The following is a 26,475-nucleotide window of genomic DNA, read 5'->3' as shown; positions in this document are numbered from 1 at the left end:
GAGCCCTACTACCCTACATGAACAGGACATAGGCTGTAGAGGATGCAGCCACACTCGAAGGACAATACTTCTTCAGCACTTGTATATGCCGTTCCAACTATTGTTGCAGCATGCCCATCCCGCGGACGATGTTTGGGTACCTGGCCTATCGATGCATGTAGAGGAGGCTGCAAGATCAAGGTACTTGCCGCTTCTCCAACGAGGAGACTCGAGACTTCCCTGACTATCACATTTCAGAGTAAGCCTGCTCTCTTCGGAGCAGAACCGGTGTCAGCGTTCAGCATGTTCCTCCTTCTTACGCCTATGACAACAGTAAACACAACATACCACGGAGCAGCAGCAACTCACTGCTGCTGCCCGCCCACAAGCTACGTGCATGCCCATTGCAGAGTATATAATCTCGTCCTCTGCTCTCCATCCTCCACTTCTTTCACATCACAACCAGCCCAGCAACTCTACCATCAACTCTTCTACCCAGCTCATCCATCCATCATCCATACCTGAGCCCACCCCATCAACGCATCCCGCCGGTAGAGCTTGGTTCCTCCAACCACACCCCACGCCATGCGTCTCACCACCAGCGTCATCGCTGGCTTCATCGCCTTCGGTGCCGCTACGCCTGCCGGCCTGGCAGTCAAGCCAAGTTCCATTGAGGACCCTGTCGATGCTGTCCCAGCCCAACACACTCCCGTCGTGGACGGAAACTGGCACATTGGCTGCGACAAGAACAACTACTGCTCCTACTACCAGGGAGGCGACTTGTCTGTTGGCAACACCAACTCAGTGTCCCCTCGTACCATTGCTCTGTCGGAAGCCTCGTGCAAGCAGTGCTCAACTGAGGACCCTTGCGACGTAAGTCTTCCTTATGTCCTCTTCTTTCAGAATAGGATGATCTTTGCTGACGTTCTGTCTGGTAGTATTGCACGTCTTACAGTTTCTATTGTCGGGACTGCGACCATTACCAATGTTTCGACGCATTTTTGAAAAGGCATGACTGCTTCGACATCCAACCCGAGCTTGCCGACGTCATCCGTAATCACACAGTCACAGCCAACATCCTCGAGACCACCATCAGCACCTCTGTTGTAACTGTGACCGCCGTGCCTACTTCTGATGCGTCGATTTCCGACATCACCACGACCATCACGCTTGCTCGTACAGCCGTACCCCCGATGCACACTGGTCTGGCCCCTCGCGATGAGCTAGCCTCCAACGATGGCGACAACCAGTTACCTACTCGTCGCACTGCCTTCAAGCAGTCGGAATGTTTCCCTTGCAACGACCAAACTTGCCCAGTACGTTAATTCGTCCCAGGTTTCTTGCCTGTACTCAGCTTGCTAACTTATCTTTTCTCAGGAATGCCACGCGGACTGCGCAGAGTGCGACAAGTACCTTTGCAACAACTTAGCCACTCACATGACGGTGTGCATGAGCGTCCGTTCCAAATGGCAGCCCCCGGGCTTCAACGTGTCTGCCTCCGGACCCAGCGAGACCACAACTACCACCGAGACAGTGGTCATTTCGACCGTCGTTGGCCCCACGTCCTCGCCAGTCGTCACCGTCACCGTGTCCGCCCCTGTTACCAGTACCACTACTGTCGTCGTAGCTCCTCAGAGCTCCCCATGCACTACGACTACTACTTCGATACCTATAGTAACCAGCACCGTGACAGTTGTTACTCAGCGTCCACAGACCAGCACCGTGACAGTCATTTCTCAACGTCCACAGACAAGCACTGTGACTGTCGTTGCTCAGCGTCCACAGATCACCACTGTCGTCGTGACAGCTCCTCGGGTTCAGACTACCACTGTCGTCGTGGCAGCCCCTCAGATTCAGATTAATACCGTCACTGTGGAGAAGCCGGCTTCCACCGTAATCTATCAGCAACCAGGCACCACATCCATTGTCACCGTACAGAACCCAGCTTCTACTGTCGTCTACCAGCAGCCAGGCACAACTTCCACTGTCACCTATCACTACCAGGATCCAGCGTCCACCATCATGCTCCAGCCACCAACTGTTACTGCTTCGCGCTCACCACACGTGCTCGAGATTCCCGTCACTGTGATCACGACCGCGACCCACACCGTAGCCAGGTCAGTTCGTGCCAACCAAACCCCTGCGCCTATGTCTCCCCGCGATAGCATTATCGCCAAGCCAATGTGCGACTCTTGCGACGGTAACCCGGAGTGCGATGTAAGTTGAAGCACCAGTCCGTCGTGTGCTCATAGAACTTCTGATTGACTTCCGCTACAAACAGGGGTGCGATTTCGCTTGCAACGAAGACCAAGGCTGTGAGCACTTCCTGTGCAAAGACCCTCTCAGCGAAGCGGAGATCTGCATAAGCCTCCTAGAGGACGCCGAGGCGTCCAAAGCATACGACACGTCCATGGCTTCCGGCGATTTCCTTGGCTCCGCCGCGATGCTTCTGGTGCTCGCTGGCGATGACGCCCCTGCTTCCAACACAACGACCACCCATTTGCAGCCGGCGATCTCCAACGGAACCCGCCCAGACTTTTCCTTTGCCGATGAGGATTGCTATCTGTGCGAGTCCGGTGATGAGTCTTGCAACGTAAGTCACTGCCTTGCCCACCCACCCCCTGCAATGTTGCATCATCTTCATTGGTATGGTTCGTCGACTAACTCCTCCCAGATGTGCGACTGGCAGTTCACCTGCGGCATCAAGAAGAAGTGCTTCCACAACGGCGCTCGCGAGGTTGTCGAGTTGTGCTTCGAGAAAGGCGAGAAGTGCCGTCCTTGAACCGATTCCGCCGGGCATTTCTCTTCGTGCCGACTGAAGCGAGCCATCCTGCGATGCCACGAACCGATGAGGTAGCTGGATTGTCGCTTTTGGCTCTGCTGTCTTTTTGCACGCTTCGTTGGTCGCGTCGCTCCGTTTCACGCTAGTGTGAGCTTGCGCTGGCTTCTGCCATGTTCTTTCTCCTGTTGTTTCTCTTCCCCTTTGTTGCTCCGCGTTAGTAGTTTGTAGCTTCTTCTGAATACATTACATCCCCTTAATTTCTGAGATACTTGCTTCCTTGTTGATGTATGCTCACCGATCACATGTTCTCACTACTTGCTTCGCAACTTGCCGATGGAGTCCGCGATGGTCAGTCGTTCTCAAAGAGGCCGCTCGCTCGACCCATGATTGCTTCAGTGACATTGTCTTGCATTGGAAGCGTGCATGCAATTGACCGATACACTTCAATCGGCACCGGGTGACATAAGACCTGGCAGAATGCCTGTCGTGAAAGTCCCCAGGACGCATATGAATCGGACATACAATACAGGTGTACATTCTTTGTTCTCACTTTTTGTAACGCATACCCTTTTCCTAAGTCGAAACTTCATCTAGTTAAGGGGATTGCAGAGCCATCTAACTCAACCCCAGACCAAGTCAATTCTCTCGCCCTTGACTTTCGAGTTGAACCACTCGTAGATCTCGACATCATTCTGTACTACAATTGCACCATCAAGAACTCCACTTTTACCTAGTCTCTCCGTCGCGAATTGTAATTCCATGGTTGCCAAGTTTCTGGCGATGCACGCTCTGCTCCCTGCGCCGAATGCGAACCAGTATCTCGACATAGCTTCTGTTGGATTCAGCCATCTTTCAGGCCGGAAGCTTCTTGGTGAGGGAAAGATGTCCGGGTTGAAGTGCAGCTCATATGCTGAGCAACCGACAATGGCACCAGCTGGGAAGTAGGTGTTTTTGAAAGTCCAACCTCCTGCAGGGACCGTATGAGGTAAGCGCGTAGGATTTGCCATGCTAATTCGGAGGCCTTCTTTGACAATAGCGTTGAGATAGGGTAGCGCTTGAACGTCCTGCGCATCTGGACCAAGGGCAATGTTGTTGTTAACCTCATCCTTTAGTCTTTCGTACATGTCTGGGTACAAACCCAAATTGCGCATGATCGTTGCCAAGTTCATCCCCGTAGAATCTGTCCCAGCGAAGATGAGGTCTTTGCACTGTGCCTTGACTTCGGAGTCGCTGAGCCCCGCAGCGAGTAGACGCCCGGGGTATGTTGTTGACTTCTCGGAGGTATTCGCTACCAGTGTGCCGATGAACTTATCAACAAGCATCATGCTATCATCAGTCTCTGGATCGGGCAACCATTTGGTAACGGCCCATTCCAGCCACGTGAAAGCGAGATTCGGGAGGTAGAAGAAGCGACCGACAGCGACAAACGCGTCCACGAATGCGCTCACGCTGAGTACTGGACCGCGTTCGCTGACCCCATCGTAATTCTCCCGGAACAGGTGCGTAGAAACTGCGTCCACAGCCAGGCTTCGCGTCAAGTTGAGCACGTTGACAGGCCGCTTTGTCATGGCTTCGTCCCTCAATCGCTCTACCATACGATCGACGCATCCCCAAATCGCTCTCTCATTTTCCCTCAATGCTTTTGTTGAGAATAGCGGGACCACAGCTTTCGCTCTTGGGCTCCTGTAGTCTGTATCGATAGTCGAGAAAATAGTCTTGTGGTCATCAATGTCGAAATTTGCATAGCACGCCGCTTTCGGAAAGCCTCCTTTCGATACGTAGATTGCGGGTATAGCATCCGCGTCGCTTATGTCGACCTCGTTCGGTGAGACTCGGACATACGGGCCGTATTGTTCGTGGAGTTTGTGGATAGTGCTTGCTTCGTCTCCGATGTAGGCGTGGTAGTGAAGAAAGATGCTGGTCAGCTTAGGTAAAATGGGTCCAGGAATGTGGGAGAGAGGGTGAAAGTAGATGCGATATACTGAACGGATCAATACAAGCAGGAAAGGCGTGAAGAACAAGGCTGTTATGGGATGAGCCGCTATCGCGCCAACAACGAGGCTTTGAAGCGCCATCGGAATTTTGGATAGCTGAACGGCTACATTGACGCTCTGGCAGTCGTCGTGTCTTTTATGTGAGTCGTGGTTGGTTGAGTCACCGTAGCGTTAGTGGGGTGCTATCAACGGCGATCATGGAGATAAGCGTCATCCACTCCCACTTTGAACTCTCCTTGACATTGCAGAAACAGGACGCATTATACATTATTGCTCTAGATAAATACATGTAGTCTAATTTCACCTCATCATTACTCGTTTTCGTTCCCTTTGATGCTGCCGGCCTGATCAACCCGCGAAACCGGCTAACGGCAAGCACCTCAAACAGTCCCCTCTTCTTCTACCTGATCATCTAAATCAAATCGCTGGCCCTACCATCCTTGATCGAAGGCGTCAACTCCACGTCCGCAGTATAATCAGTCCTCGCACCCTTCTTCGACCTCCTCCACTGATGCACAGCAATGCAACTCAGCAGAGCCATTCCCGCATGTAAAAGGCCTAGTACCCCTTGGAATCCCACCTCAGCATATCCAAGGCTATCCCAATATGACTTGTTGTAGGTGTTGCTCTCATCGTTGTAGATGATGAGCGTGTGTAGAAAGCAGATGGCCCCATAAAGACACACCATGACCAAGGATACAGTGAGGGAAAGGATGGGATGGAACAAATTTGGTGCGGAGGCTGAAGAGGGTATAGCCACGAGGCTGAAGAGGGTGTAAATGGTATCTGGGATCATTGCGAACCCTGTGCGGAAGAACCAATCTTTCCTAGATACACAGTTAGTATGCGCTTATTCGATCGATCTGGCTTTTGAAACGGTCGTAAGTGAGAAGACCATGTGCTGTGACTTACGCATAGCTTTGCCAGCGGGGGTCGTTGTCGCGATCGTTAAACCCGTACTTGAAGGAAGCATTATGGGAAATGATGATGATAATAAAGACAAAAAGAACAAATGCCTTTACGAGAAAGAGATGGTGATGGAAGCGTTGAGGACCTCGCCAAAGTGGACTTTTAGGACGAGTGAAAGATGCCAGGATGCCCATGTTTGGAGGTACTTTAGTAACGCGTAGATGAAGCTGTGGAAGAATCTCGAGAGTGCAATATATCAATATTTACAAAATGAGATGCGAGACTGAGTGGATGTGTTCTCACTATAAGTACCTCTACTTAGCAAGGCGCAAAAGAGAAAGTTGATCAACACATAGGTCGCCTTATTGTGGCGCGTACCTTCGACGCAGGTCCCGTATCTGTGCACTTGACGTCTCAGCCTGATGATCACCTCGCAATTCCTCAACTATTTCGAAGATCGACTGAAAGGTAAAATAGCTGGCTTTTGTTAGTTGGTGTCAAACACAGCCTACCATGCCAAGTTCGGGCTGTGTTGCCGGCCAAGCATAAATACCGTAAGCGAGGCGCGCCATTAGAGAAAGATGTGTGAAACTAGCTCGTGTACGCTGTAGAAAGAAATGACGCAATCATCGAAACTACTTTCGAAAGGTGAAACTGAAACGGGGAGTTATTCGTGATATTGATTGCTCAACTGGAGCAGCAGCCTACGGGCCGATATGCGGCATTTTATGCAACATTCTGGTCTGGAAAACCCCATACACGCCCACTCTAACACCACGGCATAGTGGTGACCATCCAGTGATGATGTGCAACGTTGACGGCATCCAGCTTGTCTCTCAGATGAGAAGTTTAGTCTTCAAGATGAACACCTAAACATGCATTAGCCCGGTCGAACTCGCAACTGCACAAATGACTTACTATCAACGTTGTTGTTGTAGATCATCTTAGTGTTGTTGTTCTTGAGGTAGCAGTTCTCGTCAAACCAAGTAACGGCAACGCATCCTGTGGTAACGGAACACTCATCCGCACACTTGGTCATCGACTCGGTTGACTTGTAGGCGATGTCGCCACCATAGTAGTCCCAGTTGCACTGTGCAATGAAAGGCTTCTGGTTCGCAGTGGTGTACCTGCACTTGTCATCGGTAGGGCAGTCGATGACGTCGGTGCATGTCGAGGAGCCAGGCGCGGGGTCTGAGATGGTCGGGCCCTTGAGCTGATTGCCGGTGGACACGTTGGTTCTGTAGGATGAGTTGAAAAGTTGTTGGAGATAGATGAGCGCGTTAGAAACAAACTTACGCTGGCCGGGCAGTACCCTTGGGGGTGCCCAGAAGGTAGCAGAAACTTCCCTTCATGTTGAATGCGACGCAATCCTTGTGTCGAGAGCAAGCATCTGCGCAGTCGACGAATACATCGGCCTTCAAAGGTGTGAACAGTATTCTAGTCTTCCTCGGGATTCTGACGTACCTGGGCCGAGTCGATGATGGCGCCGTTGTAGTCGGTCGCACAGGTGAGCTGGAATACAGCACCGTTGGTGGAGGTTGACACGCAACCGTTCCAGCGAGGGCATGTAGGTATAGCGGGGCAGTTTCGCATCTGGCGCGGAACCAATGCAGAGAGTGCAGCCGTCGAAGCGATGAGTGTATAGTGCTGTGGCATGGTCAGTATAGCTCATGGAATCGCGCATATAGCCCCGAAATCGCTGCTTGAATACAGATCTTGTATCGCAGCTTGTCCAGGAATGTTGAAACTCTGATTCGAACGGAAAATATGCGGCATGGCTGCAGAACTGAACAATTGTGACTTACCATCTTGGATGGTGGTGAGGGTAGGAAGGAATGGATGAGTGAGTATGAGCCGGAAGAGAAAAGGGTTGGATCAAGAGATATGAGCTACGGAGAAGCCTCAGAACGTATATGTCTTGTGGTTGAAGCTAATAGTGATGCGGGCTTCGTGACGAGAAGCGCGGGGCATTTGGAACTGATACCATGGTACGGTGTCGCCTACAGCAAATGACAGGTCTTCGGATGCGAGCGATAACGGCGACCAGACCCTGACATGTTCTTGTGATCGTAAGAGCTCATATTCTCCAATCGACGAACCTCGTGGGCTTCCACCACATCCCAGGCACATGAGCCTAGACCTGAGGTATCCTTATAATTGCAACCGTGCAACCAGCTACATTCATACCTTCTCCACCGGCTCTCCAGGAATCCACGTGCCGTTGCCAGATAATGTACCTGGCCTGGTATAATCCAAAGTTCTCCCATCTCTTACATAAGCCCACCGGAGGTACTCGTTGATTCCACTATCAACTGGCCTGCGCCATTCAAAAGAAGCTCCACCCAGCCCATCATCGTAGAACGCACGGTCGCGCTCAACATCATTTACTAAGACACTTATGCCGTCCATTCCGACCGGATGTGCTTCATACCGAAATGTCGCGACCAGCGCCTCGGTACCAAAATCGACGGTGGCGTCCGTTATCTTGGGGACCACGGAGTTGAACTTTGCATCAGCGCGAAGTGCAGCAGAAGTCTGCAAGACGGAATCAAAGTCCCAGCGCGCGATCCCATTAACGAAAAGACCCAACAGAATGCCTTGGTACAGTAAAGACGGTCGTGTTTGTAAACTCGTGCCCGGCAGCAACAATATCGCGAGGATATAATGGTGGATCCTTAGATTTACGCCTGGGATAGTCAAGCAGACAACAATTCCGAGAACGAATAGTCCATATAGGCCAAGGTAGCGGAGCAGGCGACCTTCGAGCCAAAAGTAATATACTTGCCCCACAATGATGACCACCAACACCAAAACAATGATTGCCAAGGCTAACTTTGCCCCAGGTTGTTGTTCCAGATCGTGCGAGGTAAGTCGAGATATCGGTATCCAATCAAAAGTATAATTTGAAAGGCCTCCAATCCAGAAACCAGAAAGCCAGAAGAGTGCTTTCTCAAAATGAGCAGTCATGCCAAGTAATGACCTCTTCACGGTAGTGGAGTATATGACAACGGCCACAAACATTGCCGGTAAAAGTCGCTTCGCGAACATAGACAAATGATCCGGAAGAACAGTAGTGTTTCGGGAGGACGCCGACGGTGGATCGGAAACAAAACTCACGTGGGCAAAAATAAGGCTGAAGATCGCAAAGAAGATCTTGGGTGACGTGGTGAAAATAGCAAGCGCAGCAGTGACGAGTAGTGAAACAGGAAGCAAGGCTGACCGAGGGTCGGAAGCGGAGTGAAAGCTATCGTCATAGCCCACGGAAAAGGCAAGCGGAAAGTACGAATCAAAAGGTAAGGATTCGATGCCGTGTCGCTTGGTACTGGCGAAACTATCATGCTCACCAAGGAGAGTAATCCGACCAGAGCCTACAAGGATGAACGAAGTTAGTATGTGTCCTACGCGCAGTTTGCACAGGCAGTTTCTTACCACCTTTCTGGCCATCCACAATGCCAGCATGGATCGCGGATCCGCAGATGAAACTGTCTCCACGGTAGAATCCCGTCCCAATGACAAGCGGTCGGTAGTTCACTTCGAGAGGTCCAACAATGTGCGGATTCAAGATCTGCACGTCGCCGCACTTTGCTGGACACCGGAAAGCGAACGAATGGTTGCTGAAAGGGCGGCAATTGATCCCATCGATTCCGCATTCGTTCTTTCGTTTCCAGAGCGTGTCTACGCAATCGAGGTTGATCACGCTATTGCCATCTCCATCGCGAAGCGGTAGTTGTGCAGTGAGAAACCACATTAAGATAACAAGCCACAGCATTAGCACGGCAAAGAGCCAGATGGGTTTATTGAACCCGTGTGCTTCCGTCCATTGCGCCGGATACGCTTGGATGGCTGGGAAGACTGGCTGAATGGACTGGATGCGAGGTGGCTCTGGACCGCGCAAGAAGCGTAGGAAAGTACGTCGGCCACTACGCGCAGGTAACGCGTTGTCTTCGAAGTCCATCTCTTCTCTTGTCAACAGATGGGCCTCTTCGTCCCTGTCAGCGGCTCCAGTAAGAGGGTGGCTCGCGTCATCTTCAACGTCATTGTCGTCCAGACTGCTTTGTAACGAGACACGCATGGTCAGCTTCAGCAAGTTGTATATGCATGAGAAATGTGGTCATTGACAATAGACATTGTGGTCTGAGATGAAACATGTTGAACGATCAACAGCGCCATTTTTTCAAGGTGCCTTATCGATAACATATCTCACTCAGTGCAATCTAGTGCCGACCATCTTTGTCTTTCGGAAAGAAAGTCGAACGACTTTGCAGTGTTTGGTCTCGTCTCGCGTCGTTACTGCTTCTGGTGACCGCGTTGTATTCAGGTACTGTCTCACAGCTGACCTAAAATGGGAGGCACGTCGTACACCTTTGGCTAGCCTCTTAGGAACACCTCATCATCATGTCTACGGTTATCGCTCTTGTACCATAAAGAGTAGTTATGATCAGACGCTAAAGGCATAAGTTGCGTTTGCTGTTATGCTTTTACAATAGGTCAATGCCATAGGTTGAGGTATAATTCCTGGCATACCTCCGCCACGAGCACAGGCCAAGACCCTTAGATGCCGCTGGTTCTACAGAAGGCCGAACATTTGCCAAACACAACACTAGACGTGCGCACGCGTCAACGACTTTGCCCACCTTCTAAGCAACCAATTGCTCCCCATAATGGACGCGCTACAATCCTATCTCCCCCAAGCGGAAGGGTTACTGCCCAAATGGCTTCTCTTTGTATGTCCTGTTCTCCGGGCTTGCGACTGTCAATTCCACAATATCTCTCTTCGGAGCATAGACTAACAATTCTCGCAGGTCGCTATAGTCTCCGTCGGCAACAGCCTTCAATGCTACGCCACGCTCTCCTTCACTTCGCGCGTCTACAACCCTACAGCAATTGATCCGCCCCCTACCACACCGAAACACGTAACCGCTCTCTCGTCGCGCACATTCGGAACATGGACTTTCTTGACGGGCATGGTACGACTTTACGCCGCATACAACATCAACAATCCGAGCTTCTATCAATTGGCTTTGTGGACTTATGCTATAGCCTGGGGACACTTCATGAGTGAATGGTTTGTGTATGGAACTACAAGATGGGGCAAGCCATTGGCTGGGCCGGTGATAGTCGCAACTTCAAGTTTGATCTGGATGTGGATGCAGTGGGATTTCTACGTCAAGGCCTAGCGTGGGGGGGCTGGGAAATATCGGGGATCGAAATAGAGGTAGTGATGTAATGTTAATGTGTACAGGGACGCGTTCATGCGTTGATCTTTCTCGCGACTTGAATCAGGGACATGTCATAGTGCAGGAAGACGTGATGTGATGCAGACACTAATCGCCAGGGTTCCCAATGCACACACATGTACCAAGATCCATCACGCTGCAGCATGAACAGCAATGGACTTTTGACCCGCCTCGGGGCTTGTTTGACCACTCGAGGACTTTCATTGATCGTAGCTGAAGAAACATACATGGCCCATGGGACTCCGATACCTCAATCCTTGATGCCGAATTTTGACGACTATATCGAAAGCCGTCACACTCCGCCTCAACCAAGTTTCTTTCCGTTGCTGATCATGAACCGTTACACCATCCCTTTTCTATGCACTTAGAACTTGTTGAACTGCTTAGCAGCCTTTCCCTTTCGGGGGAGGACACGGAGGACGTTGAAGCGGACGGTCTTGGAGAGGGGCCTGCACTGGCCAACGACGACCTGGTCACCGGGCTCGACACGGAAAGCGGGGGAGACGTGTGCGGCGAGGTTCTTGTGGCGCTTCTCGTAACGGGAGTACTTGGGGATGAAGTGAAGGTATTCACGGCGGATAATCAAGGTGCCTGCATTCTGTTAGTTTGCCCATTTCTTTCTGATATTCCTGTTGCGGCCTGGTGTGCGCGCTCCGAGAATTGGGCTAACACGTACGGTGCATCTTGGTGGACATGACAGTTCCAGTAAGGATACGGCCACGGATGGAGACCATGCCGGTGAATGGGCACTTCTTGTCGATGTAGGTACCCTCAATGGCGGTCTTGGGCGTACGGAAGCCCAGACCAACGTCCTTGTACCATCTCCTGGCGCGGGTGTTCTTGCGGGGTCCGCCGACCTTGTGGTTGAGGAAGATGTGAGGCTATCGCATCGCATTAGTATCGGATGTGCTGGGGGCTCGCGAAATGGGCGTGTAGTACCTGCTTCTGGAAAGCGCGCTCCGACTGGACACTATTTCGCAATCAGTATGTGTCGAGAATATTCGCAATATCGCACAACGTACGTGAGTTCGGTCGCCATGGTTGCGGGTCGGGTGGTATTGTCGAGCTTTCGGTGTTGCTCAGGATCGCAATATTCGATCGCTTGTGTGGAGAAAGGTTCCTCCGGTGCCGAGGACTAGCGCGACCCTAGTGGCCAGCCTCGGCAGGGCCCAGAGCGAAGCCGTGGGATTGTCGCGAGGGCTAACGGAGTGGACGAACTTCAATGCTGCATCCGCTTGCAACTGCTCCTTAGCTTTGCTATCCCAATTTCTGGCCGCTCCGATATTCGCTATCCATGGCCGGCATTCTCGAGCCGTTCGGTGTTCACATCGACGCAAGCAACTCGTTCGTGCAGGCTGCTGTCTATGGCTTCCTGCTCGTAGGCGTTGCATCTTTCGCAGCACCTGTCATTAGCACCATTCGAGTTCTCCTCAGCTTGTTTGTGCTGCCAGGTAAATCTGTATGTCCCTCTTAGCATTCCTGACTTTTCTTGGATATCTCTAACCCCCACCAGCTCAGCACATTCGGACCCCGCGGCACCTGGGCCCTCATAACTGGTGCTTCTGACGGCATTGGCAAAGAGTTTGCCCTTTCCCTCGCAGCCAAGGGCTACAACCTCATCCTCGTTTCGCGTACGCAATCGAAGCTCGACTCCCTCTCCGCCGACATCACGTCCAAGTATGGCCCCAAGATCGCCGTCAAGACGCTTGCTATGGACTTTGCGCAGAACAAAGATGCCGACTACAACAACATGAAGAAGCTCATTGACGGTCTGGATGTTAGCATCCTGGTCAACAATGTTGGCTTGAGCCACAGCATCCCGGTGCCATTCATCGAGACACCCAAGCAGGAGATGAACGACATCATTATGATCAACTGCATGGCCACGCTTCGCGTCACGCAACTTGTTACCCCCGGCATGGTATCTCGCAAGCGTGGACTCGTCCTCACCATGGCCTCCTTTGGCGGCTTCTTCCCTACACCCCTCCTCGCGACCTACTCCGGCAGCAAGGCTTTCCTACAACAATGGTCCACCGCGCTGGCTTCCGAACTCGAGCCCCACGGCGTATACGTCCAATGTGTCCAGTCTCACCTCGTCACCACGGCCATGTCCAAGATCCGCAAGACGTCTGCACTCGTTCCGAACCCCAAGCAATTCGTAAACGCTACACTAAGCAAGATTGGAAGGAGTGGAGGTGCACAAGGCGTAGCTTTCACGAGCACACCGTACTGGAGCCACGGACTCATGCACTGGTTCCTTTCGCGCTTCTTGGGTGAGCGCTCGGATACTGTTGTCAAGGTGAACAGGGGCATGCACGAGAGCATCCGGAAGCGTGCTCTGCGAAAGGCTGAGAGGGACGCTAAGAAGCAGTAAGCTATCCGCTTGGTGGACCTGTCTTCTGAACCACATAACGAGTCAACTCGGATCTCAACCACGTGAGACGCTGCGGAGCAGCATGGGAGTGGGTGCTTTCGTCGAGCTCCACTGCACATCGACGCAATGTCTCAATGCGCAAGGGAATACCTTTTTCGCGATCTATCAATATATGTAGAGACAAATTTCGGGGATCAAGATTCACACAGAATAAGCATTTAACCGAAGACCCCTGCGCCGTGCTATAGCAACAAGGATATAACTACATCGCTTTCTCCATACTAAGAGGATATTCCGCCAACTCAATTCATATAGTCATAGGAAAATTGCAACGATGCCAAGCATGTTGTTCAAGGATCACGCGAAGTATCCTTCAACTTTTTGCTTCTGACAAAGACGTCTTTAAGAAGACTTGCCGTAGGCCTGGTCAACTTCCTTCTGGTACTGCTTCAAGATACCCTTGCGGTTGAGCTTCTGTGCGGCAGTGGTGAGGCCCTGTTGTAATGTCAGCACTCTGTAGACTTTCTTCCATGTTACATAGGTACTTACGTTCTGTGGTGTCCACTCCTCGTCTGCTAGCACAACACCCTCAATCATCTCGAATCCAGCCAGACCACCCTTTTGGCCAGCCTGCTGCAATTGCTTGAGCACTGCAGAATTGATCTTCTTGTCGTGAACAAGTTCCTCGAGGTGGTCACCCTGGACACCCTCTGCGGCGGCAATCTTCTTCAGTTGCGGTTCGGTGGGCACGATGATCGCGACAGGCTTCTGGCGATCTTCTGCAGCGTAGACGCAGATGTTTGCGACAATGGGTGCGGAGCGGTAGACAGACTCGAGCTTCTCGAGCGCAATGTACTCTCCAGCAAGTGTCTTAACCAAATTCTTCTTGCGGTCAATGATGCGGACTTCACCGTTGGCGTTGAACTCTCCGACGTCACCAGTCTTGAACCATCCGTCGTCAGTGAAAGCCTCCTTGGTCTCCTCGGGCATGTCCAGGTACCCGTCTACGACACCACCACCACGAATCCAGATCTCTCCCTGGGGCGGGTTGTTGGTGGAGAAGTAGCCGGCATCCGCGAAGTCGACAAGCTTCATCTCGATTGAAGCAGGCATCTCGCCGAGAGCGTGCTCGTTCCAGGCCAAAGGGTCCATAAGCGCACCCATGGCGCAGGTCTCGGTCAGACCGTAACCGCTAATCATGGGTGTAATCGCAATGGAGATGAAACGCTGCGTCTCCTTTGAGATGGGTCCACCTCCGTTCAAGCAAATTCGAAGTCTACCTCCGGTGGCTTCCTTGACCTTGTTGAAGACAATGGCATCGAGAATACCACTACCTGGCAGTCCAGAACCAAGGAGGAAGCCCTTGGCGGCGAACGCTCCCCAAAACATGTTGCTCTTGACAGCGCCTCCCGCCTCAACCTTGTTGACGATGCCCTTCTTGATGGTCTCCCACACCTGCGGTACACCGACCATGACCGTTGGCTTCAGCTCACGGATATCACCAGCACAGTTGCGCACGGACTGGTCCGAGAGCGTCCTGATGGTTCCGTAGCCCATGGTACCACCCCAGTAGAGCACGGCGTTCTCGAATACGAACTCGAGGATATGCGCGGCGGGGAGGTAGGTGATGAGAACGTCGCCCGGTCCGAGGTACTTGCCTACAATAACATCGACACCAGCAACTGAAAGAGGTCAGTACTTTGTTTACATGCTCGCAGCAGGAGACTTACTAGCAGCGATGACGTTGCGGTGCTTGATCATGACTCCCTTGGGGGTACCTGTAGATCCAGACGTGTACATGATGCAGGCCAGATCGTCTGCCTTGGGCGGGATAGGCTCCGCAGGGCTCTCCTCGCCCAACTTGACCAGCTCGTCGAAGCTCATAACCTTCAAGTGCGGGTGCGCCTGGGTAAGGGTATCAATGTCCTTCTGCTTGGGGTCGTTCTTGGTGCAGTATACGACGACCTGGACGTCCTTGGCCTCCTTCATTGGGTTGACAAGCTTGGGTAGCAGCTCAGGGTCGGTGAACATGACCTTTGCGTTGGTCTGAAGCATAGAATGCCTGAGACCCTCTTCTCCGAGCGTGTCGTATGCGGTAACAATGGCCATAGACTGGGAGATGGCACCTGCAAGCATGATGAGTTATTGGCTCTTGTACGGATACACGCGACTGCTTACCGTGTGCGGACGCCAGCCATTGCATGCTCGTGGCGGCGAACAGGTGGAGCCTGTCTTGCGGGTTGAAGCCCAGCGACTTCAGGCCCGAGCCTACCGCGAGCGCCATCTTCTCGAACTCGACGAAGCTCTTGTACTTGTACGGGCTGAGCTCGAAGTACTGCCACTTCTTGTCGACTTCCTGCTCCTTGCCATCGACCATCTTCTTGACCTTCTTGGTCTCCTCGTGTATGTTGACGATGCGACGCGCACCGACTGCCTTTGCATTGCCGTACTTGGCGGCTGCGTGTCGCAGCACGTCGTACAATGTCTCTACGTTGTCGTGGGGCTTCAGTACCAGACCGTCTTTCGCGGCCAGGTTGCGACGCGGCACCGTCTCGCCCTCGATCTTCTCTGCATTCGCAGCTTCGCACGTGTAGGGCCCTGTCCGGTGGTTCTTGGCCTGGGGCATCAGCTTCTTGAGGTCTTGCGGCATCGTGGCGGCTCTGGGGTGGGCGCTGTCCAGAGTGACTACTGTGTGTGTGGAGGGTGGGTGTGTGTAGGGGTGTAGGGCAAAGGGTATCACAAAAAGTGCAAAAAGCAGCAAGAGGGTATATGGAGAGTGTGTCGTCGCCAGCGGGGAATGGCGGATGTGATGAGGTTGGTGTGTTGGGAGCTTATGCGCTTGTTATGCTTTCCCGGTCGCTAAATCGACGACCTGGCTGGGGTGGCCGAGCTTCTTGATGACCTCACTCAGCCACCGCAAGCTCTGGGCACCTGGGGCCAGCCGCTGCTCCACTTCTTTTCTGTCGAACGAGATGCGACTGAAGATCGACAGCGCAGCACACATCGCAAGGTCTGCCAGGTCGTGTCCGCCTCCCGTCGTGTCCTGTAGACGTGTTCTTCGCGTTGGAAACCTGCTCGACCTCAAGTCGTCGTGAGACGCAGTTGAGTCGGCCTGCAGTTGGCCAAGGAATCCGGAGACTCTTCCAAGACGCGCAGCTGTCTCCTTTTGACGCTTTCGCTCCGTTGCCAACCTTAACGCAGGTGCAAGGATCGAGCGGATAGTCGCAGACCGCTGCCGCCTGAGCGTTGCCAGGATGCGGAGTCTCACGGAGATTCTGGCAACGGGGCCCATCATGGACCCTGAAGAAGGTGTGTAAAACGCCCTGGAGTACACGAATGTACTCATCGAATCACACCCTCAAGCTGGTCCTTGGCTCAACACATTGCTGTGTCGTTGCGATTCGCTCTTACGTACGCCCAATGTGGAACATGTCGCAAGACTGCAAACAAGTCATCATCGATAGGTTACTCATCAAATCACGCAGAAGCCTTCGTTGTCTTTTCGCAAGAGATTCCTTCTCAGTCTCTCGGTTTCATCGATGAGCCGGCGGCAACTCTAGACCTCAGCGTGGCGGGCCATGATCTGGTCATCCACCACTCAAGAGGTCTGCTGACTTCCAGCCGTAAACAAGGGACGACCGGTGCCGGTAAGTAGTACTGAATTTGCCATGGTCTTTTACGGGATGATGCATTGCCCCAGATATTCTCCACTTCAGCTGAACTCGACCTCTCATGAGGGTTCCTGCTATGGCATCTCAGCTACGAAGACCTGGGTTGGCGGTACAGGACTAGTAGATAGCCGACCAAATCCGTTGCAATGAGCACTATCACACTCCATACGCCATCTTCCGCTCCGCTCCCGCCAACTAACGCTCAAACAGTAGTGTGGAAAGTCACTCCGTTATTCGCAACATGGATCGCCTCCCACACAAACTTCCTCTTCACATCCGCTCTTCTCACACCCAGCTCCAGCATCCTCGAACTCGGTGCAGGCGTGTCCGGAATCGTCGCACTCTGTTTAGGTCCGCTGGTCGCAAGCTATACCGCCACCGACCAGGACTATGTGCTCAAACTACTACGGCAGAATATCGCCGAGAACCTCGATACCGTTGTACCGGCAAAAAGAAAGAGTGGGAAAGGAAATAAGAAACAGCAGGGTCAGATGAAGGGAGAAGGAGGAAGTGGTGGCGATCGCATCACAACACTGCAACTAGACTGGGAGACAGATGCAATGTCTCGTCTCAATCCTGTAGACATGATCGTATCGTGCGATTGTGTCTACAACGAGGCTCTAATCGAGCCGCTCAATACGACGTGTGCTGCGATTTGTAGATTGAAGGATGACAAGGATGAGCCAACGCTTTGTCTTATTGCGCAGCAGCTGCGCAGTCCCGAGGTCTTTGAGACTTGGCTGAAAAGCTTTCATCGGTATTTTCACGTCTGGCAGGTGCCTGATAGGATGCTGGGTGAGGGTTTGAAAGAGGGCAGTGGGTTTGTGGTGCATATCGGTGTCGTAAGATGACTGTTCTCATCTTGGGCTACAGCACGAGAGTGGCAATTGGTGAGTAAGGAAGAGATGAATTCTTCGTAATGTAAAATATGAGAAGACTGGAACGCCGAAATTTTCATCCAGTATGAAATTCGCTTTTCGTAAAACCAAAGAATCATGGATCAAACAGCGCTCACGCAGCCTTGCTAGGCTCAATATCCGAGCTTGGTCGTCCTTCGACATCAGTGGCACCCTTCTTAACCCTCGCCCACTCTTCCTTGTCCGCTGGCTCGTCGACTTCGTTCGCAGTCAACTCCGGTGTTTCCTCGTCCTCAATCTCCTCTGGTAGGACAAGGTTGAGTACAACGTTGATGAAAGCAACAACAGCGAAACCTGTCTCCAGGATCAAGATGATAGCGTTGTAGAAGCCCTGGAGTGCGTGGTTTGGTCCATCGTAAGTGAAGACGTGATCAAACCAGTCTGGGACCATGGTAGCGCCGAAGCCCAGGGTAAATCCTGCAGTGAGGATAAAACGGTTGCGGCGAGTGAAAGACATCGTGCTGATGATTCTGATACCGCTAACAGCGACGGCGCTGAAGAGGAAGGTGGTCATTCCACCGAGAACTGCTGAAGGAATGGCAACGAGGGCCGCCGCAAACTTGGCGAAGATGCCCATGATAATGAGCCAGAAGCAGCAAGCATAGCCGGCCTTTCGGTTCGCACAGCGCGTCAGAGCAATGACACCGTTGTTCTGTCTGTACGAAGTCAGTACATGTCTCACAACAGTTCGTTATCACCTACGCGAAAGTGCTCATTGGAGTGATGGTGCATAGAGCTGCAATCATGCCGTTCAGACCATCTGCAAGGACGCCACCTTGAATTCGGGAATCGAACATCTCGCCGTCCACTTCGAGGCGCGAAACATCGCAGGTAGCAGTAATATCACCGATGGCCTCCATAGCGACAACCATGTAGACTGCTAACAGAGGGAGCACTATTGGTCCGTACACAGAGAGCTTGAATGTGTGGACCCAGATGAAGGATACAGCCGGTGCGGCATCGATGGTGGACTTGTCAAAGTAGCCTGTTGCGCCTGCGATGATGCATCCGACCAGGAGTCCAACGACGACAGCGGTAGACTTCATGATAGGCGCGCCAAAACGTTCGCAGATGATGATGGTGATGAAGACACTGAAACCGAGGCCGATGAACTCAGCGCTACCCCAGGGAAGAGGGCGCGGTGCATTGATGTTGGGGCACAGCTGAAAGAGTCCAGTTTCGGGACGAGATTGGCAATCACCCGAGCCACCAGCCCAGTTTTGAAGTCCAGTTTCGATGAGATGAACGCCAATGAGCAGTACAGTTGGACCGGTAACCAGGGGCGGGAAGACCTTCTTAAGGATACGTGGACTGGTGAAGGACATGCCGATTTCGAGCAAAGCGCATACAGCGCACGTACCGAGGATAGCTCCGTAGCCGTCGGGGCAAGGGAGTCTTGTGCCATCAGGAGCAGTCGGGCAAAATCCGGTCGCGTACATTTGGCTAAGGGCACCGGTCGCCACAGGAATAGTCGCAAAAGAAGTACCGACGACTGAAATCAGACCGGTTCCGATGTAGTATGGGGTTTTCCAGATATGAAAGCGCGTAATCTGAATGGAGGACAAGATTCCGCAAACGACGAGCGAGGTGGAAACCAGGTAGCGTTGCTCTTCTGAGCTAAGGCCTGCGGCATTTGCGAGGATGATGGGCGGTGTTATGACACCTGCTAACATGGCGAGTGCGTGTTGAAATCCGAGGAGAAGAGCTAGTAGCACTGGCATACGGTCGTGGAGACCGAAGAAGGGTGCAGCTCTTCGCTCCTTCTTCATGAATGGCAGGTTTGGTCGGAACAGAAAGGCGTAATCGTAAGTGCCAACCAGACCGTCTCTGTCGAATTTGTTAGACGAGACTTTGACTGTGATATAGGATCATACTTGGTTGTAAAGGCCTTCATAGCGCGTCTCGCTTGTTCTCCAAAGCTTCGCTTTGGTGTATGGTCGGGACCGATCATGTCTGCCATGGCTGCTCAGAGACTCGGGAGACCAGTTGCGCGCGCCCGAACAGGAGCAGAGATGTCAAGACTGGGCCGGATCTTTATGTTTGGCCGTCCAATTCCGATAAGGAAGATCCTGATAAGATTTGCGAGGTGGCTGAAGATACCCAGTTGTACGGCCAGTCGCAGGATGAGACAGACCTCTTGGTCGGCTAAGGCTGTCGCGTACAGTGTAACTCGCTACCGATGAAAGGCTCTTGAGAGGCTCGGACGATAGTCTTGAAGTTCGATATGCGGGGAAGTGACGTGAAGATGGCGAAACTTTAGTTCGAGTGGGAACGTTAGTCGCTGTGCAGTAGAGTGATGGCGTGAACCCAACGAGCTACTTGCTCATCTATATAGAACATGTGGAGAAAGAGTATTATCTCCTGCACCAGCCCTCACGATACACAATTGCTCATCCGCAACGTCCTAGCCCCGAATCCAAGGCCACTCACGGACCGCCAAAGATTGGAGCTGGCCGAAGATAGTCGTGAGTCGCCGCGAACAATTACTTTTCTCCACGGCAGATTCGTCGCTACGGCGCGCATTTCGCAGTGGCAGAGGGGCGACACCCGCGTATGTGCTAAAACGATCGCCTGTACTGATAGGTGGGAAAACGGTGATTGGCTGCTGGGCAACAGAGTCCACTTGGCGGGCGGACCACTCCGACGATAGAGGCTGGGAGACATTGCAGGAGAGGCCTCCCGCACTGTACTGGAGGAATGTGCATCTAGATCTGAATCCGATTGCTGTCAGAAGATCCTGTTCGCCGGATACCGATGCAGCGGTGCTGAGCGCGTCCATGCTGGGCGGCTTGTTGTTCTGGTTGGCAGCAGCCGGTGATCGGAGCCTCGCTGAGACCCATGAAGACAGACTGCGCAGGACTACATCGATTCCTTCACAGCCTTTTCACATCTCCAGCAACTACTCGATATCGCGTGGAGGTATATGTCCCTGCCTATGTAGAGCAGGTGAGTACGTTCTCGGTAGACCCTCTGGCCGTTGTAGGTTTCAATAGATGGTCTCTGGCTAATGGTGTTTCCGTTGCTGATGATAGAACATGGACACACACGGCTACATCGCGGAACATTTACGGTGTGGCGTGGTAGGATGTAGAAGTTAATGAAGAAGCAGTCACTTCATCAACGAAACGCAGAGCAAGTTCTGCTACATACTGCGCCTTGGCAAGGGTCAACGAGGGCTACGCAGTCAGGGTGCCGCAACCAGCTTTCGCAAGAGTGGCTCGCCATAGCTTAAGCGCACGCCAGCAGTTTGCCTTCAGCCCTACCCGTTGGGACGTTGGGACGACCGTTGACCTTGTGGCATGAGAATGAGACCACATGGGGAGTGCAGCGGGTGTGACGCAACAGCTTCCTGGAGCCGAGGTGAACGAACGCACGCTGATTCGTAGACTGTTGCATGCTATCGACGTCGCGATGGTGGGTGCGCGTCAAGACTGATATGGACATGTGTCTGTATGGGCTGGAGACAGGCAGAGCAGGTGTTGAGGAGGGCCGTTTCCCAATCGAGCAGGGCTTGCGATGGCGCACCAGCACCCAGCACCCGAGCTTGGAGCGTGCCGGGGAATTTGCGCCAGCGGAAGAAGACCCTTCACGGTTTCCACAACGTTGTGAAGCACTGACGATTTTCTCCAAGCACAAGCGCCATCGAAAAAGTCATGGACGTCTGAGACCCACTGGGTATCCAAGCCGAGCACTTTGCCACTGCATGAAACATGTCGTCGCGGCCATGCTTTCCAGACACTTGGGGCTGGCGAGCGGCCGCCTACGTAAGGCTGCAGAAGACTTGGGTAGGGCGGATGCAGAGCGATATCAACAGTTTCCCAACGAACGTGGTGTCGCGTCTGCATCCGGCTCACCCTTCGTCGACTGCAGGCGTGGCCCAGCGGGGCATCAAGCGGAGAGGACAGCTAGCGAGCTAGCGATGACGAGACGTGTGGCCTCACCACGGCGTGAGGTTCTATGCCCAGTGAGGCATCCTTCTCGCCGGCTCGCGCTGCCGGTCGTCTGCACCAGACCGCTCTTTGCGATCGTCTTCGCGATGTCGCGGCTAGAAGCAGCAGCCGGGCCATGTGTAGGCAATAGGGCCGCCGCGTGTGGGATTAATCAGAATCTGGGGAAGGTGGCGGCCTGGGATTGCTGGATATTCTGCACGTCTGCGCGCGCACCGCCACCCAGCGACTGTCTCGATGCCGAGATCAGCACGACGTGCCAGTTAGGCCCGAAATTTTCTCGCGCTGTTGCAGCCAGCGCCGTCCCTCGTCCTGTGCGGGACCCTGAGACGGCGGTTAGTGCGCGGCGCTAGGCTGGCTATGACCAAAGTTGCGGCGATTGCTGGATCTCGAGCGACAATGCAAGGTCCCAGTCTTTCGCTTACACGCCCGCAGAGTGTTGGGATTCAAGACTGTCCCGCCGCCTTATTAACACGCTCGGCCGCCCGCTGTCTCTGCCTCCCCTCATCTTCCCTCCACTGCTCCTTCCCTCACATCTTCTACCCCGTCATTCACTTGATCGTGGTGAAGCTTTCCATCGTTGCTGGAGCTTTGTACCCAGACACCGGAGGCTGACCGGAGCTCAACTTTTTTGAGCCGCTAGTTGCTTCCCGTCGAATTTCTTCGACCGCCCTCGCTTTACCTACAACCACCCTACCCACCTCCTCACCATGCCTTCCCACCAGCCCACCGCCGGCATGATGGCCGTCGACCCCGAATACGTCAAGCAGCCGTCTCCCATGGCGAGCACCTCGGAGCCGAACCGCAACCCCAAGTACGACCCTAAGAAGCCACACATCACCGAAACACCCATCACCAAGGCCAACTGGTACAAGCACGTCAACTGGCTCAACGTAGGTTTGCTCCTGTCCTCTGAATCAGAGCCATTGGCTAACACTGGATCAGGTCACCTTCATCATCGGCATCCCCCTCGCCGGCTGCGTTGCGGCTTTCTGGACCCCTCTCAAATGGCAGACTGCTCTCTGGGCCGTCGTATACTACTTCTGGACTGGTCTCGGCATCACCGCTGGCTACCATCGTCTCTGGGCACACAAGTCCTACAACGCCTCCCTCCCACTGAGCGTCTTCCTCGCCCTCGTTGGCGGCGGTGCTGTTGAGGGTTCCATCCGCTGGTGGAGCCGCGACCACCGTGCCCACCACCGCTACACCGACACCAACAAGGACCCCTACAGCGTCCGCAAGGGTCTTCTCTACAGCCATCTCGGCTGGATGGTAATGAAGCAGAACCCCAAGCGCATCGGCCGCACCGACATCACCGACTTGAACGAGGACCCTGTCGTCGTCTGGCAGCACAAGCACTACATCAAGGTTGTCATCTTCATGGGTCTGATCTTCCCCTCGGCCGTCGCTGGTCTTCTTTGGAACGACTGGAAGGGTGGATTCATCTACGCCGGTATCCTCCGTATCTTCTTCGTCCAGCAGGCCACCTTCTGCGTCAACTCCCTTGCCCACTGGCTCGGCGACCAGCCCTTCGACGACCGCAACAGCCCCAGGGACCACGTCATCACCGCTCTTGTCACTCTCGGTGAGGGCTACCACAACTTCCACCACGAGTTCCCCTCCGACTACCGTAACGCTATCGAGTGGCACCAGTACGACCCCACCAAGTGGTCCATCTGGCTGTGGAGCAAGCTCGGCCTCGCCTCCAACCTCAAGCAGTTCCGCGCCAACGAGATCGAAAAGGGTCGCGTCCAGCAGCTACAAAAGAAGATCGACCAGAAGCGCGCCAAGCTCGACTGGGGTGTTCCTCTTGAGCAGCTTCCCGTCATTGAGTGGGACGACTACGTTGAGCAGGCTAAGAACGGCCGCGGTCTGATCGCTGTCGCCGGTGTTGTTCACGACGTCACCGACTTCATCAACGAGCACCCCGGTGGCAAGACCCTCATCAAGAGCGGTATCGGCAAGGACGCTACTGCTATGTTCAACGGTGGTGTCTACTTCCACTCCAACGCCGCCCACAACCTGCTCTCCACCATGAGGGTGGGCGTCATCCGTGGTGGATGCGAGGTCGAGATCTGGAAGCGTGCCCAGAAGGAGAACAAGGAGGTCAACATCGTCAAGGACGAACAAGGCAACCCAATCATCCGGGCTGGTAACCAGGTTACCAAGGTCGCACAACCTATGCTCAGCGCCAGCGCGGCCTAGAGTATTGTTCATTTCGATTTAGCGATGCCCGGCGTTTGGGATGCCTTTTCGTTTTGTGTAGGCATAATTATGTTTTCATTTCACAGCGTTCGCTAGCAAGCATCATGGAGACGATGCTCAAGCACTATTAGACGGCGTATGTTTGTAGCCTTTGATGAGCACATGCTTTGAAAAGTGAGCTTTACAGTCTAAACGAAGAATGATATCCATTCACACTTCATACTTTATATTTTGACACTGCGACTGCCCTGTTGTGATGTTTTATCATTATCGATGTTTTTCCTAGGCTGCATCCATGTGTTCCTTCCCTTAGCCATTTGATACCAGTGACTGCCTGCTATGGTCAAGTGGACCGTGCCTCCGCCGTGTAAACAAGATGCAACGCGATTCCTGACACCCAACTCTACCAGTTGACACGGCGCCGAGCCACAATCGATCGCGACTGCATTGCCGTCATCGCGCCGTGACCGTCATGGCGTCCCAACAACCTAGCAACGCCCCGCCATCAAAACGCCGCAAGCTTGATGACGACACCTCGAGCAAAGAAGTCACGAAGTCCGACCATCATGCAGGACTCAACAAGCCAATCAGCCCACCATTACCGCGGTGCAAAAGCCCCGAGCCACCGTCATTTACGCCGACTTGGAGTTTTGATGGAGTACCGAATCCAGCATTGGCGTCGGGACCAGCCAAACCAGCTACACCGGATCATGAAAGCGACAGGACCGGGGAACCACGATATTTTCCTTCGCCAGTGCAGCTGACGAAAATCGAGAAGCTGCCGGCACATCAGAATGTCGATGCTGTGTGCTTGTCGGACTTGCTCGGTGATCCGTTGATTAAGGAATGCTGGAACTTTAACTTTCTGTTCGATTTAGACTTTGTCATGTAAGTCCCGTATCTATCACCGAGACTAAACGCAGCTCCCGGCTCGAGTCCTGATGCTAACCATATCCAGGCAGCACTTCGACAGCGATGTGAGAGACATGATCAAGGTCAAGATCGTGCATGGTTTCTGGAAGCGGGATGATGGTAACAGGATCGCCCTACTCGTGAATACTCTTGCCCACTCAGTATTGACAGGAGTTGACAATGATCCAGGAAACAGCGGAGCGGTATCCGAATATCGAGCTGTTGAGCGCGTATATTCCGGATCCGTTCGGGACCCACCACTCGAAGATGCTTATCCTCTTTCGCCATGATGACACTGCGCAAATCATCATTCACACAGCTAACATGATCCATCGCGACTGGGCCAACATGACTCAAGCAGTATGGAAGTCGCCTTTGTTACCTGTTTTGGGTCAAGCAACGCCATCCCAGCCAGACTCTCCTCAAGTCCACCCGATTGGGAGCGGCGAGCGCTTCAAAGTTGATATCCTCCGATATTTGAGTGCATACGAGAAACGATTGAGAGGACTGACCACGCAACTTCAAGACTATGATTTCTCAAGTATCAGAGCTGCGTTCATTGGAAGTACGCCATCGCGACAGAAGCCCGCTGCAGCTAACCCTTCGGTAACCTCATTCGGGTGGCTAGGCTTGAAGGAGGTGCTTTCTAGTGTCCCTATCATGGGCTCCCGGGACTCTACACGCCCTCATATCGTGACGCAAATCTCATCTATAGCGACACTGGGTGCGGCGTCCACATGGCTCTCGAACTTCCAGTCAGTGCTTGCATCTCCTTCGGCAACAATGGTAGCCAACTCCGGGGCACAATCATCTTCTTCGACGCAAGCCTCGTCTTTCTTCGCCAAACGTGAGTCCAACGTGGGAAAGTCGCTATCTCCCAAGTACAGTGTCATCTTTCCAACCCCAGAGGAAATCCGTGCTTCCCTTGACGGCTACGCATCTGGTGGGTCAATTCATTGGAAACTCCAATCAGCGCAGCAGCAGAAACAGTTGGAGTACATGCATCCGATGCTGTGCCACTGGAGTCACGCGTCTTCTTCGTCGACAAAAGACTCAGCAAGGCAAGAAGCGCATCGTGGCTTGGCAGCACCACATATCAAAACCTACGTACGTTTCAGTGACGAAGAGCACAAAACCATCGACTGGGCAATGGTGACGAGCGCAAACTTGAGCAAGCAAGCATGGGGCGATGTTGTGAACAAGAAAGATGAGATCTGGATACAGTCGTGGGAGGCGGGGGTTGTCGTCTGGCCTGCTTTATATGCCCAGGCACAGGACGAAGTCGCCATGGTCCCTGTCTTTGGGAACGATATGCCTGGTCCCGAGAGTCTCAATGCTCACGATGATGGCAGCGGAGGAACGGCAGCTGAAGAGAAGAACATGGTTAAGCCGAGGACAGTCGTGGGTTTCCGCATGGCTTACGACTTACCACTTCGTCCCTACACGGCTGATGAGAGGCCTTGGTGTGCTACTATGCAATACATGGAACCAGACAGAAACGGGCACGTCTGGGCCGGCTATGGACGTTGAATACCGATACCCAGATTC

General features: G+C 53.2%; 10 protein-coding genes across 10 annotated transcripts; 5 read left to right on the top strand and 5 right to left on the bottom strand.

The window, feature by feature from the left end:
- Window positions 1–564: 564 nt before the first annotated feature.
- J4E93_000263 (uncharacterized protein) lies at window positions 565–2,761 on the top strand (the record flags this gene model as incomplete). The annotated part of the gene is made up of 6 exons (XM_049338224.1): window positions 565–852; window positions 935–942; window positions 989–1,295; window positions 1,357–2,196; window positions 2,261–2,572; window positions 2,654–2,761. 6 exons carry the CDS (start codon window positions 565–567, stop codon window positions 2,759–2,761), a joined length of 1,863 nt encoding a protein of 620 aa, XP_049204109.1.
- Window positions 2,762–3,381: 620 nt separating this feature from the next.
- On the bottom strand, window positions 3,382–4,329 carry J4E93_000262 (uncharacterized protein; the record flags this gene model as incomplete). The annotated part of the gene is made up of 1 exon (XM_049338223.1): window positions 3,382–4,329. One exon carries the CDS (start codon window positions 4,327–4,329, stop codon window positions 3,382–3,384), a length of 948 nt encoding a protein of 315 aa, XP_049204108.1.
- Window positions 4,330–6,513: 2,184 nt separating this feature from the next.
- Window positions 6,514–7,472, bottom strand: J4E93_000261 (uncharacterized protein; the record flags this gene model as incomplete). Its single annotated transcript, XM_049338222.1, has 5 exons — window positions 6,514–6,533; window positions 6,583–6,902; window positions 6,961–7,079; window positions 7,129–7,311; window positions 7,470–7,472. 5 exons carry the CDS (start codon window positions 7,470–7,472, stop codon window positions 6,514–6,516), a joined length of 645 nt encoding a protein of 214 aa, XP_049204107.1.
- A 2,853-nt stretch (window positions 7,473–10,325) lies between these two features.
- On the top strand, window positions 10,326–10,841 carry J4E93_000260 (uncharacterized protein; the record flags this gene model as incomplete). The annotated part of the gene is made up of 2 exons (XM_049338221.1): window positions 10,326–10,388; window positions 10,467–10,841. The coding sequence occupies 2 exons, from the start codon at window positions 10,326–10,328 to the stop codon at window positions 10,839–10,841; spliced, it is 438 nt and encodes a 145-aa protein (XP_049204106.1).
- Window positions 10,842–11,265: 424 nt separating this feature from the next.
- RPS11A (ribosomal 40S subunit protein S11A) lies at window positions 11,266–11,940 on the bottom strand (the record flags this gene model as incomplete). Its single annotated transcript, XM_049338220.1, has 4 exons — window positions 11,266–11,492; window positions 11,578–11,782; window positions 11,841–11,871; window positions 11,924–11,940. 4 exons carry the CDS (start codon window positions 11,938–11,940, stop codon window positions 11,266–11,268), a joined length of 480 nt encoding a protein of 159 aa, XP_049204105.1.
- A 255-nt stretch (window positions 11,941–12,195) lies between these two features.
- J4E93_000258 (uncharacterized protein) lies at window positions 12,196–13,275 on the top strand (the record flags this gene model as incomplete). The annotated part of the gene is made up of 2 exons (XM_049338219.1): window positions 12,196–12,360; window positions 12,415–13,275. The coding sequence occupies 2 exons, from the start codon at window positions 12,196–12,198 to the stop codon at window positions 13,273–13,275; spliced, it is 1,026 nt and encodes a 341-aa protein (XP_049204104.1).
- A 402-nt stretch (window positions 13,276–13,677) lies between these two features.
- On the bottom strand, window positions 13,678–15,925 carry J4E93_000257 (uncharacterized protein; the record flags this gene model as incomplete). Its single annotated transcript, XM_049338218.1, has 4 exons — window positions 13,678–13,770; window positions 13,825–14,957; window positions 15,006–15,401; window positions 15,454–15,925. 4 exons carry the CDS (start codon window positions 15,923–15,925, stop codon window positions 13,678–13,680), a joined length of 2,094 nt encoding a protein of 697 aa, XP_049204103.1.
- Window positions 15,926–17,957: 2,032 nt separating this feature from the next.
- Window positions 17,958–19,814, bottom strand: J4E93_000256 (uncharacterized protein; the record flags this gene model as incomplete). Its single annotated transcript, XM_049338217.1, has 3 exons — window positions 17,958–18,519; window positions 18,566–19,690; window positions 19,738–19,814. 3 exons carry the CDS (start codon window positions 19,812–19,814, stop codon window positions 17,958–17,960), a joined length of 1,764 nt encoding a protein of 587 aa, XP_049204102.1.
- Window positions 19,815–22,520: 2,706 nt separating this feature from the next.
- Window positions 22,521–24,015, top strand: OLE1_1 (stearoyl-CoA 9-desaturase; the record flags this gene model as incomplete). The annotated part of the gene is made up of 2 exons (XM_049338216.1): window positions 22,521–22,703; window positions 22,756–24,015. 2 exons carry the CDS (start codon window positions 22,521–22,523, stop codon window positions 24,013–24,015), a joined length of 1,443 nt encoding a protein of 480 aa, XP_049204101.1.
- Window positions 24,016–25,710: 1,695 nt separating this feature from the next.
- On the top strand, window positions 25,711–26,457 carry J4E93_000254 (uncharacterized protein; the record flags this gene model as incomplete). Its single annotated transcript, XM_049338215.1, has 1 exon — window positions 25,711–26,457. The coding sequence occupies one exon, from the start codon at window positions 25,711–25,713 to the stop codon at window positions 26,455–26,457; it is 747 nt and encodes a 248-aa protein (XP_049204100.1).
- Between the last annotated feature and the right edge of the window lie 18 nt (window positions 26,458–26,475).

The sequence above is a fragment of the Alternaria ventricosa genome (assembly GCF_023758065.1).
Source record: "Alternaria ventricosa strain BMP 2768 chromosome Unknown scaffold_1, whole genome shotgun sequence".
Lineage (NCBI taxonomy): Eukaryota > Fungi > Ascomycota > Dothideomycetes > Pleosporales > Pleosporaceae > Alternaria > Alternaria ventricosa.
The sequence above is the reverse complement of the archived record's forward strand: the minus strand, read 5'-3'. Positions and strand labels throughout refer to the sequence as shown.